Raw genomic sequence first — 13384 nt, forward strand, 5'->3', positions numbered from 1 at the left:
ATGGGATGTAAAACAAAAGTTGAGAAGGGTGTCCACTTTCAGTCTGTTTCAATTTTATGTGATGGTAGGGATCACAAATATGTTGACATGATTATAAATATAGCTAGAATAGTTATGATGACTCAGGCCTATAAGTAAAGGTTACAGAAAAATAAGAGGTTATATTACAGTGGATGACTCTTCCCAAATACTTAGTGTAAACACACCCCAAATTGCAGTTACTGAACCCAATAAATGTTTATTGTTTATCTCATGGCCAGTTGATGGAGGTGGCCCATGGAGGGATACAGGCTGATGAAGGTTCAACCAAACTCAATATGTAATTTCCATTTGCTTTGGGTGTTGACATTCAGCAGGCAGTCCGAGAAAGAGAGAGATGATCTTGTGTAAAAGGCCTGAAAGTGGCTCATATCACTTCTACTCACTTTCCATTAGATAGGACACTATCAAAGGCACCACCTAAACAGCAAGGAAGACAGGGAAACATAGTCTAGCTTTTTAATTCCAAGAAGATAAGGAATTAAGTGTTGCAAACAGCTAGCGGTCTACCACACTTGATGAGTGTAAAGAGTAGAAGACATGTGAATGATGAGTAACAATAGAGATGGACGGAAGGGAGGGTCTGAGGAGAAGAACGAGAAGATGACATATTGAATTAAAGAAAGGAGAAAATGTCCAGAAGTTGACAGTGGTCAATATTGTAAAACACTTCAGAGAAGTCAAAGAGACTAAGCACTTGGGAAAGATTTCTAGATTTTGACAGAAGAAAGCCAACTGATTGTCAAGAGATATACATGTAGAAAGATGGGTTGAACATGAAAAGATTAAGGCAAAAGGTAGAATGTCCATGTAAATAAGGAACTATCGGGACATCATAATCAGTTATAACATCTTCAAACATAGTGAACCAGATTTATCTATTACCTTTATTTTATATATTAGCTGGAAATTTAAACTAACAAAATTTTACAGTTTAATGTTAATATAGAAATTTTCTACAAATCAAAATATTTTTTGTACTTTATGTATTAATTATTTTGTCTGTGAGTATTTTTTATTAGCCAATAACTATTAGAGTTTTCCCAATTATTATTTTTATTTTTCTGGTTTTACAAATACACATCACTGGTATAACTAGGAATTGCATTTGATATCCAGGTAAAGATACTGAACCTCAAGACTGAGAAATGAGTCTAGAATTTTTAGTATTTAACATATTTTAGTATATAACATAACTGAAATTTTTAAAAATATGTATTATCAAACTCAATTTTGTGATTCATTAGAATATAGTTCAGCAAACTACAGTTCGTAAGCCAGATTTATCCATCTGGCTTTAATCTTTATGGCAAGTCAGCCAAAAATTATTTTTACACTTTTAAATGGTTACATTTAAAATTTAAAATAGGTACATATGCAATATCCTTGGTGTTGCCTCTTGTCTCACAAAGCCTAAAATATTGACTATCTGGCCGTTCATTAAAAAAAAAATTGCCAAGTCCTTATTAAAAGCTTACTTCTATAATTTATAATAACAAGTTGCACCATATTGTTCTTTCATCCATTTTGTGTTTTGCACTTTTCAACTTTTGTGACATATCTATTGGTGTCAAGAACATGGCGTAAATCGGCAAATATAGAAAACGTTTAATTATCATTTGCTTTTTTTTTTTTTTCCCCTACAAAAAATATCAGGTACTTCTTAGTGAAATTGCAGGAATAGTGCTAGGAGATATTTATTTATTTATTTATTTTTAATTGCGATATAACATTGAGCAAGATTAAGGTGTACCGTGTATTGATTTGATATACATACCCATAGGTTGTAAAATGTTTACCACCATAGTGTTATCTAATATCTCCTCACATAATTACATGTGGTGAGACAATTTAAGATCTCTCTTAGCAACTTTCAAGTATAGAATACAGTATTGTTAATTAGAATCATCATCCTGTACATTAGGTCCCCAGAACTTTTTCACCTTATAGCTTGAATTTTGTACGCTTTGACCAACATTTCCCCATTTTCCCCACCTCAAAAACTCTGGTAACCACCATTCTTCCTGTTTCTATGAGTTCCGCTTTTTTAGACTCCACATATAAGTGATATTATACAGTATTTTCTTTCTCTATCTGACTTATTTCACTTAGCATAATGCCCTCAAGGTCCATCCACATTGTCAAAAATGGCAGGATTTCCTTCTTTTTCGTGGCTGAAAAATACTCTGTTGTATATATGTGCTACATTTTCTTATCCATTCATTCTTTTATGAACACTTTGGTTGTTTCCACATGTTGGCTATTGTGAATAATGCTGCAATGAACATGGGAGTGCAGATATCTCTGCGAGATCCTGAGTTCAATTCCTTTGGATATATACCCAGAAGTGGGATGGCTAGATCGTATAGTGGTTCTATTTTTAATTTTGTGAGGAACCTTTGCAGAGTTTTCCATAATGGCTGTACCAGTTTATGTTCCCACCAACAGGGCACAAGGGCTCCCTTTTCTCCACATCCTTACCAACACTTGTCCTTGTCCTTGTGAAGATAGCCATTCTGACAAGTGTGAGGTTATATCTCATTGTGGTTTTGATTTGCATTTCCCTAATTAGTGATGTGGAGTATCTTTCATGTTGGCCACCTGTGTTCTTAGAAAAAATGATTTTGTTTCCACTGTCCTTTTTTTTTTTAACTGGATTGTTTGTTTGTTTTTTGCTATTGCGTTTTAAGAGTTCTTTATCTATCTTGGACAGTAACTCCTTGTCAAATACATGATTTGCAAATATTCTCTTCCATTTTGTAGATTGCCTTTTTTATTTATTTGATTGCTTCTTTTGCTGTGTAGAAGCTTTGTTAGTTTGATGTAGTCCCACTTATTAAGTTTTGCTTTGTTGCTTATGATTTCAATGTCATATCCAAAAAAACACTGCTTAAGACCAATGTCCATAGACTTTCCCCCTTTTTTTTTCCCTAGGAGTTTTATGGTTTCATGTCTTATGATTAAGTCTTTATTCCATTTTGACTTAAATGCTGTGATTTGAGTAAGATAGGGGTTCAATTACAGTTGTCTACATGTGGTTATCTAGTTTCCCCAAAACCATTTATTGAAGAGATTGTCCTTTCCCCATTGAGTATTCTTGGGTTCCTTGTCAAATATTAGTTGTCCATATATGTGAGGTTTTTATTTCTGGGCTCTGGGCTCTGTTTTGTTTTGTTTTGTTTTGTTTTTGTTTTCTGAGTGTGGATTGCATGATTGCGTCATCAGTATTTCCACTGGTAACATTAAAGATGTCACTTTTTCTTTTGTTATGCACTCAGTTGTGTGATACAACTCAGAGGTTTCTTAATTATTTTATTTCTGATCTGAGTGTGTAAAAGAAATATTCCATTGATAAGGCATATTTTCTTTCTCATCTTCTTATTCTAAATCAACTTCACATTGAAATAATAAGATCATATCTGATTGGGATAAGGTGGAGAACCATGTGAAATAATGGATTAGAAAATGCAAATAATTAAACAATCAAATGACTTTTATTGTAATCTAAAGGAAATTATCTCATGGACATGGTCCAGTAAGTAATATAGCTTAATGTGGGACTTGGCATCACTAGGTATCTTGATTTTCTGCATTGTTTATATAATCAGTTCAGAACATTTAACTTTCATTGGAAAATGTAAATAGTCCATGATGAATTCCTGTGGCTTATACAACATTGCTGCCTTGTAACAGGAAGGAAAGTGGTTCTCTTTCTCTCCTTCTTCTCTTTCTTTTCTCTTCTCTCTCTTGCTTTCTCCCAAAATATTTGTTTAGTTTTAAATCATTTCATTAAAAGACACTTTCTCTTCTAAAAAGAAAAATATCCTTGTTGAGGATATTAGGAAAAACAAAGTAGGATGTAAGTTATGGTTGAAGTTTAGCTTCTTAAAGATGCTTCATAAATTCAGTACAAATTACTAAACTGTAATTGATAGTGTTTACCTTTGGGTAAAGATTATTTTATGCTTTCTCAAATCTAATTAAAACATCTGTCCTTATTTTTTACAGATGCAAAGGATATAACCTAAGATTACTTTAATAATAAGATTAATAACATATAATGCCGTGTGTGATCACATATTAATGTTAGAAATGTGACATCTTACAGAGTTTTCTGATGATAGAGTACCTATGAAATTTGGATTTGTTCACATAAGGAACATCGCTTAACCTTTTTAGTCTTTCGGTTTACTTTTATTACTAAATCTTTTCAGTGTTCTTATCTGTAAAATGTAGGTAATATTTATTTCCCAGAGTCCTTTTGAGAAAGTGGCCTAGCATAATTTCTGGCACTTAGTGATTAAAAATTAGAACCTCTTTTAGTACACACTTCCAAACGCACACATATCTTACATACACATGCAAGTGCGCACAGAATTATTTCTTTTAAAAAATAAACAAAATAAGAATTGGCTTGTAAACAACTGAAAAAAGTAATGATTTCTAATTATTGATAAATGTAGCATAGAAGAGATTGGTTGGAGAACAGGTAAATATAATTTGAAATGTATTAAAACTATGAAATTTGGCATTCCAGATCAGAGACAGGTCTCAAAGATTAACACATCATGCTCTGTTTTGGTCATACTGTCCTGAACACCTAGAATGCCTTTTTCTCTCTTCTGTCCTTTCTTTCAACTTAATTCTCTAAACTCTAATTCCAACCTATCTTCTGAAGATTCTTTCAGAAGTCCTCCTTTCTAAGAAGCCTTGCATTGTCCCCTATCTGCTTCCAGCAGGCTCTCTTCTTTCATGCTTTGATTCCCCGGACTCTATATCATTGTTCCGATCACATAATAGTCATTCAATATGTGTGAGATCTTCACACAAATCTGAATATATTCTGTCTCTGAATCTGCCATGTGTTTGATACAGTGAACTTTAAAATATTAAGATGCAATGTTTTAGTTTTGAATACTAATTTTAAGTTATCATTCACACAACTCTTTTGATTCTAAATAGCATTCCTCAGAAAATCATGTATTTATATCTTTGTTTTAAATAAAATTACATCGGAATATTACTTTCCCGCAAATTGTGGAAAGTATGAGCTCATGTGAAATTGATGTAAAAAACTAAGAATAAGCTATATATAGTGTTATTTCATAATGAAGGTAAATTTCTGAATGTATAAACAATAAGATGTCCTAGAATGTGTTTTTAGTTATTGAGCACATAGTTATGGACTGTAATTGTTGATGTTGATACTGGAGGTATGATTTAGGGCTGTTACTGTTTATTTTTTTTTATGTCTTGTTTTATTAAATAGGCAATAATAAAAATTTATACATGATAAAAGTTTTCCCAAAAGTGCTTGATATAGTTTCCTGCTTGAAAACATCAACTAAAAAAAGTCTCCTTTTTTCTTGTGGTTTTTGTACTATAACCAGGATTAAGAATTTAATCAGCAAAGCTATAAAAAAAAAAATAATCACTTTTCTCTATGATTATTGAATATAACTATTTTGAGGAAATAAATTTTGAATTTATATTCTGAAGTTGCAAATTTGATCCTTTTTGAGAGAAGTAAACTTCAAAGACATATAGATTTAAAAGAAATGCTTAGACCAACATTCTTTTTTCTGTCTTTAAATATTCTCTCTTTCGGTCTTTCCCTTTTCTCCATCGCCTCTTCTCTCTGTAACTTCCTCAGTAGACTTCGGTCTAAAGACAATTGCACCAATAGTTTATTTCATATCAACTTTATGAAATTAAAAATAGCATCTTGAAGAGTCTTACGTTTTTGTTCTTTGAACATCATTATGGTGTGATTGGAAGTGTGTGTGTTTGTGTGTTTTAAAAGACTCTAATTATGTAAAATTTCAAGCTTGATGGTATGAATATCATTATTTTGTATTGTAAAAATATGCTGAACAGACTTTCTTGTAGGACAAAGAAATAATTATATTAATTATATAAAAATACATAAAAATAAAACTCATATATTTTATACTGTAGCTCCTAGCTGAAATAAATTCCTTGCTAACGGAAGTTAATATTTAATTGGCTAGGTACGAAAAGAGTACGGGAAATGCCTGCGAACACATTGTTGTAGTGGCAAAAGTACAGAAAGTTCCATAGGCTCAGGGAAAACATCTGGTTCTCGCACTCCTGGACGCTACTCTACAGGCTCACAGGTAAACAACATCTGTTAATTAAAATGAAATATATTTTACCTATGTTCTGTTATGGGTTGCTGTCCTTTTTTCATCAGCTCTATTTTTATCACAAGTCTTTAATACATCACATTTGTTGTTTTACTGTGTCTCATATGGTAATGATTATGACAGAAATTTAAGAAACCAAATTGCAATAAAATCATGAAATGCAGGGTCTAAGTTTGTATAATGATTTCAGATTGGTTCAGTTGAATGAGTATAGAGGTAAGGAAAAATTCGGCATTTCACCTAAAATTCTAAGAAAGTGATATTTTATATATGTGATTCTTGAGTTAATTGCTTCTTTTAACCAGTATAATAATTCTCTACCAAATACAGAAAATATTTACTTATTAAATGGTATGTTTCATTAAAACAGTTAGAGCTCATACCATATTGTATGATGATTAGTTGAAGAACAAGTCAGGGCAGTGAAGGATACCATAACAGCATCATTGATTGAACTAGTCTAAATGCTACCCCCATCAGCCCAGCACTAGCTGGAGTAGCTGCATCGTTCCTCATCAGGGAAATGGTGAACTTTTAGGTACATGTCAGACATTTTTCCCAGGCAGCAGTGTCAGTCCAAAGATTATTATGTAGAAATTTCAGCAACTTCAGGATGCTAAAATGAGCCAGTCATCTAAAAGACACAGGATTATGTAGGTCATGAGTGAGTTTAGGTTCAGACTAGCAGACTGATAATTTTAAGATTGCGTGATTTATGTTTTCAGTATTGTCAATTGAACTTTTCCGAAGAAGAATTTAATTTACATTTATAAATAAAGTTATAAACCAAGAATTTAGTTATTTTTTAATTCTGTTAGCTCAACCCAAAAATCTAATTATTCTTGGTAAATTTGGTGACTTTATGTAACATAACAAAGATCACATCATTTGTTCTTTGATTAATCTTAATTGGCTTGTAAACTTAACATTAAATTCCCCTAAACAATCCATTCATATGCTTAGAAAATTAAATATCCTTGTAACGTGTAAATATCATTTACAAATTTAATATATCTGATACTTTCAAACACATCTATCAGATAGAACAGTTGTACACATCTAACTAGCACTTGAACAACTCTTATAAATCAAAGATAATTAATAGTGTTCTTAAAACAAACACTTTCCTCAAACTAACAGAATTGTCTTTTATCTTACAAATAAAACCCCATTCTAATATCAACCTAATATTTCCAACTAAATATTTTAAAACTAATATATAACTCAAACCTATGAGACTATCTAATTGCTTAAGTTAACCACAAATTATTGTGATCATGAAACTTACTCCTAGATATAATATACAATTATTAACAATTTAAATTTGATTTATTTTATGATTTCGATGCCTTACTGAGGTTGCAAAGTTGCAAATTGGGGGAACAGATCTACCAACTGGGTGGGATGAGGTTTCTGAGTTTAGCACCACTAAATTTGCCAACTAAAAATCTGAAGTCTCATATAAGAGTAGGGGCATACCCAGATGATGCTTCCAGCCTGAGCCTCTTATAATTCATGCCCTTTATTTTCAACCTAATAATCCTTAGGTCCCTTTTTAAAAATAACATTTTCCACAACTTTTAAATTGAAATTGCTAAGATTCTGTATGTCATTCCGCTTGATTAGTTCCTGTGCTTTTCATTTAACGGAGCTCATCAGCCATCGTCTAGTAGTAATTTTATTGAAATGTGCCATTAACAAAACAATCATATTTGGGAGTTTCATTTATTATGTTACCACAGAGTTGTGCAGTGTTTAGCTATACTCCTAAACTGCAAGATATGGCAGTACAGCTTAATGGAATAATCATAAACTTGGTGGGACAATAGACTTTAGTTTGAATCTAGCCTTGCCGTGTACCTGCTGTGACACAAAACAAGTTGCTTAATCTCAATGACCCTCACTTTTTTCATCTGAAAAGTGATGGTGATCATACTAGTTTCTTATGTTGTTAGGAAGATTGAGTTAATGTATACGCTATACTTAAAACAAATTGTGCATGCTCAATAAATTTGAGCAGCTATCATTTATTAGCATATATAACTTATGTAAAATTAATATAAGACCTGGTCTTATTTTAATATAAGACTGGGTCTTTATAATATAATAATATAATATAACATAGTATAGTATAATATAATATAATATAATATAATATAATATAATATAATACTAGGTCTTATTTTAATTTTTGATCCAAAAGATGCATTAGAGCTGATGGTCCGGCTAGGTATTATTTTCGGGGAAACACAACGCATATATATATATATATATATATATATATATATATATATATATATATCTGTATCATATTGTTTCTTAACTTTTATAGTTGTAATATTTTAGGGGGGAAAACCTTACACTGTCTTCTTATTCCTAATGTACTAATTCTGATTAACTATGACAATCCAATCCTATATAAAGTGATAATTACTTCAATCTAGTATGTTTAGGTAGGAATGATAAATGTATTTCATATCAAATATGACCTTTCATAACCAAAGTCTAAAATACTCTAAAATATTAAGGTAAAAAATGGGAGTATGGATGCCTTTTTAACATGAGAGAACTTCTAAAATAACAATCCTTATTTTTTATGTTTTATTGGGATATATTGTCTCCTACATAATGCCAAGCAGTCTTCTAAGTTCTGGAGATACAGTGGTTAAATGACAAATAACTTCCCCTAAGGTCTGGAGCTTCGATTTTAGTTGTGGAAGACAGAATATTTAGTAACAAGTCAATGAACAAAATGAAAATATCAGATTATTAAAGCTGGTAGAGAACCAAATATGGTGATGTGATACAGAAAGTCCCAGTGGCTATTTGTATTAAGTGCTGGAGAAAGACAATTTTAGAATATGATTTTATGCCAAGAATCTGAATGACAGAAAGGAAGTTCAGAGAAAGAGAATTTTCCATGACAGAACATCTAATGTGAAGCCCTTAAGGTAGCAGAGAACTTGCAAATTCCAGAATAGAAAGAATGCCATAGGCTAAAATGAGTGAGAGTGTAAATGGGATATGAAGTCAAAGCAGAAGGCTAAAGACATGTCCATAGGTATTTGTAAAATGATGTGAGTTTAAATATTATTTTGATTATTTTAGAAACACAATGAGATAATTTAGAAAAGGAAGTGACGGGATATCGTCCACATCTAACAGAAATCATGGCTACTATGTAGATCATGGAGAGGCATGATTTGCAAAACTAAAAAGTGAAAATCCTGTCTACCTGTTGAAACCCTCCCTATACTTACTTCCTGCTTAATCACATACAAAAATGTTGTAATATCCATATAGTCACACAAACATGTATTCACAGAGATGTGTATAGGATTGGAGAGAGAGAATAAAAGCTGTTGACTGAAGTATTAACCTTCCCACTTTGACTTTAGTTGTTCCATCATTTACTTTTTATTTACTTTATTGACTTTTCAGATCTATTTACTCTTATTATATAATATTTGACACATAAAAGAATGTGTCAAACATTCTAGAACAGAGAAAGAATTAATTGCTATATATTATATATTATATATACATAAGTATAATATTTACCATCTATTAAATTATGAAGCATAGTAATAAAATGAACACTTGAGAATTCAACATTCAACTTAGGACATAGAACATTTGCCACTGTTTGTCCCTTCTTGAGATCTCTTCCTCATTAATCCCTATGCGTGTCCACCAGTGACAACCTCCTAACTTCTGTTCTTCATTTCCTTGACTTACTCTTAACAGTTTCCCACCTCCTAAAAAGATGTTGCGTAGTATGCCTTTTTAAAAAATCTTTCTTTAAAATGGGATCTTACGGTATGTAGTCTTCCATGACTTGTTTTTTTCGCCCCCATATTTTAAGGCTCATCCTGGTTCATTCCATAAACTTCTAAGTTTTGGCACAGTGCCACATATTATATACTTATCCTTCTGCCTGCAATACTTTTTCCTCTTCCCCTTTTCCTATTCATCTATCATTTGGTATAGCAGAGTGAGTTGTTAACCTTCTAGATCAGGAGCCCAATGACTGAGTTCAAATACTGGTTGATGTCACTTGTATGTCTGTGACACTGAACATGTTAAGTAACCTGTGAACCTCAGTTTTCTAAAATAATAAAAGAGTAACTACCTCAGGGAGTTCTTGTGATTTTTCAGTGAGTGAATACATGAAAAATACATAGTATAGAACCTAGAACACAGAAAGAATTAATTGCTATATATTATATATACATAAATATAATATTTACCAAATACCAGGTTGTATGCATCATGAACACAATAGTCAAAAATTCCGTTTTTGTAGGCCCTCAAATATAATGTAGATATTATACATTAAATATTGAACATTAAATATAAATATAAGAAATAAGTACATTATCATATGTATATTATTGAAAATGGTAATGTCTATGGGAGGAAATAGAGTTGGGTGCGTGGAATACAATTCTGATTAAGACGGTCAAGTTAGGTCTCTTTAAGGAGAAAATATTTGAGCAAAACCTTAAAATTGATGGACTTACCCATACTTATGCCTGTGGGAAGAGCACTCCAGGCAGAGGAAACAAGTGTACCAAGCCCTAAGGCAGAGACATGCTTGCCCTGTTAAGGAAAGGTAAGGGAACAGGTGTGGCTAGCCCAGGTAGGAGAAACTACTAATAGAAGATAACGGGGTGTGCTCATATAAGTGTCACCCAATATGATCACAGTTCCATCAACTCTCAGTTAAGATGTCACTTCTTCAGTGCAGTGCTCTCAAAGTTTCTAGACAAGGACATAGCCCCTTATTATGTTCACTTTCTAGTTATGTAGTATAACAAACATTAACAAAAGTGCACAAAACTTAAGTGAATGGCATAGTTAATTATCATCCCTCCTCAGGTCAAACAATAGAATATTGGGAGTATCTCAGACACCCTTTGAATCCTTTTCAATTATTCACCTCCAAACATAACTACTATCTAAACTTTGATCACTACATTTTGTTTTGCATGTGTTTGATTCTTTTTTCATATGAAATCATCCAGAGCATATTTTTGTTTTTGTTCTTGTTCTTTTCTTTCTTTCCTTGGACATCTATGTTGCTGTAAGAGGGTATATTGCATTTTCATGCCATTGCTGTATATTATTCTATATGTTATTCATCCATTCTACCATTGATAGTCATTTGGGTTATTTATAGTTTTGAGTTATAGTAATTAATGTTCTATGGGATTGGTGGGCACGTTTTTTACTTTTTCATTTATTTTTTGTGATAATTTGATTGATTTCTCACTTACTAGTCTAGCAGCTCCATGAAGGCAAAGACATCGTGTGTTTGCCTTCCCCCTTTGTTTTTCCTAGGTTAGTATTTGGCATATAGTAGAGGGTAATTAATATTTTTGATTAATTAAAAATATGAGAGGTCTGTTCCCAATATTTCAGTCTGAAGCTTTGAAGTATTTTTCAATAGAAACATTCTCAAGTACTCAGGGTCTGTAATCCTGCACCAGTTTTCTTATTGTGCTTTTGTTTATTAGTTTTACTGTGTGTGTGTGTGTGTGTATGTGTGTGTGTGTGTGTGTGTGTGTGTGTGCATGTGTGTGTTTGCTGACCTATATAGAAAATATTTCTGAAGGATAACCATGTCCCAAGATTCCTAAAAACAATTTCAAGTTTAGGTACTCCTATTATTCAAGGAGTCCAAATATATTTGGAACATAACCCATTTGTGAACTTGGTTTCACTATTAGTACTAGTAATAGTTCCTATGCCTATTTCATCCTTGGAAATTTTCTGAAAATATTTTGTTTCTCCCTCACAAGATTCTTAATACTCTCTTGATCCCTAAATCAATAAATTAGCAAAACAGAATGAAACAGAAAAAAGTCCCCAAAATGGAAAAATATTACACTGCTCTCTTGAATTATCCAACAGTTAGAATATTGAATTTAAGAATATAAGATGTAAGAATGTTTAGTTCTCTATAAAACTTCCTACTTTCTCTCTTTCATTTACAAAAGGAAAGTCAAGGTAATACGTAGCCTATAAAATTATATTAGTCTCCTTACAAAATATTATGAATTAAATATTATTATTAATATGAAAATATTAATTAGTTCAGTAGCATTTTAATAATATTACATGTTATTTTCTTATCAAACCCTTTCTTACAAAATTCTTCATTCTTGAACTAAATATTTTGTTAATAAAACTGATAATTTAATGCATATAAAATATCCCTTTTTCTTTGAAGTTACAATTAAAATAATTTGTTTTACCTTGGAAACTAAAATTATTAAATTCTGTCTAGAGTACACTTCTATATATCTTCAATATGTTTAAATTGCTATAGTATGTTACATTTATTCTTTTGCATAATTATAATTGTTTGGGTATAGGCATTTGCATTAAGTATATAGGAATATACTTAATGAGAACCAATTATTATTGTGAATTTAGTTTCCTATGTTCTCATGCTACTGTACAGCAACCATGTAAAAGGTGTATATTTGCCAGTTGCCAGACACAAAGTTCTCATATAATTGAGAAAGGCAAAGAATGATTTTAGTGAAAATTCACTGTTTGGTGAGTTAATTTCCTTTTCCTTTTCCCTCTTCAAGAGCCGAATCCGTAGAATGTGGAATGACACGGTCCGAAAGCAGTCAGAGTCTTCCTTCATTACTGGAGATATAAACAGTTCAGCGTCACTCAACAGAGGTAATTAGAAATGATTTTTCATATTTATTACATTTGTGATTCCTTTAAGAAGTTCTTAAATGCATTGCTATATTTGCAACTTCTGGAACTTATTCCATATGATAGGCATGTTACAGGCATATAAAACCTGGTTGACTGTGTTCCAATATTCATAAGCCTTTTATTATTATTATTATTTTAATCCTGAATTTTCAGGAAATATTTCTTGAAAGGAAATTAGAAAACAAGAACTTTCTTTTTCTAGTCATCTGCCCCTGCTATAATATGGTGAGATGTCAGGCCTCATTGGAAGCGGTGAAAATGGGCAATTATGTGGCTATATAGTCAGCTAAGCATCATAGAGTTCCACATTTCCCAGGTATAGAGCAATTTCATAATCTTTGTGGAAGTAAAAATATACTGTCTAATACATACTTAAGGCAACCTGTGTATTTTGGGGGAAAATCACATCTAAGCTTGATATCTAAAAGACTTCTCTG

The 13384-nt window shown here is 31.8% G+C and overlaps 1 protein-coding gene across 31 annotated transcripts in view; it reads left to right on the top strand.

Annotated features, from left to right (window-relative positions):
• Positions 1-13384, top strand: part of ADGRL3 (adhesion G protein-coupled receptor L3) — a 756105-nt gene that overhangs the window by 707473 nt on the left and 35248 nt on the right. For all 31 annotated transcript variants that reach the window (XM_088791158.1, XM_019743751.3, XM_074324504.2 and 28 more), the window contains 2 exons: positions 6051-6176; positions 12809-12905. In XM_088791158.1, the coding sequence (XP_088647284.1) occupies positions 6051-6176; positions 12809-12905 (223 nt within the window). The remainder of the gene's footprint in view (positions 1-6050; positions 6177-12808; positions 12906-13384) is intronic.

Source organism: Rhinolophus sinicus, chromosome 1 (assembly GCF_057876585.1).
Source record: "Rhinolophus sinicus isolate RSI-liver-muscle chromosome 1, RSI-T2T, whole genome shotgun sequence".
Classification (NCBI taxonomy): Eukaryota; Metazoa; Chordata; class Mammalia; order Chiroptera; family Rhinolophidae; genus Rhinolophus; species Rhinolophus sinicus.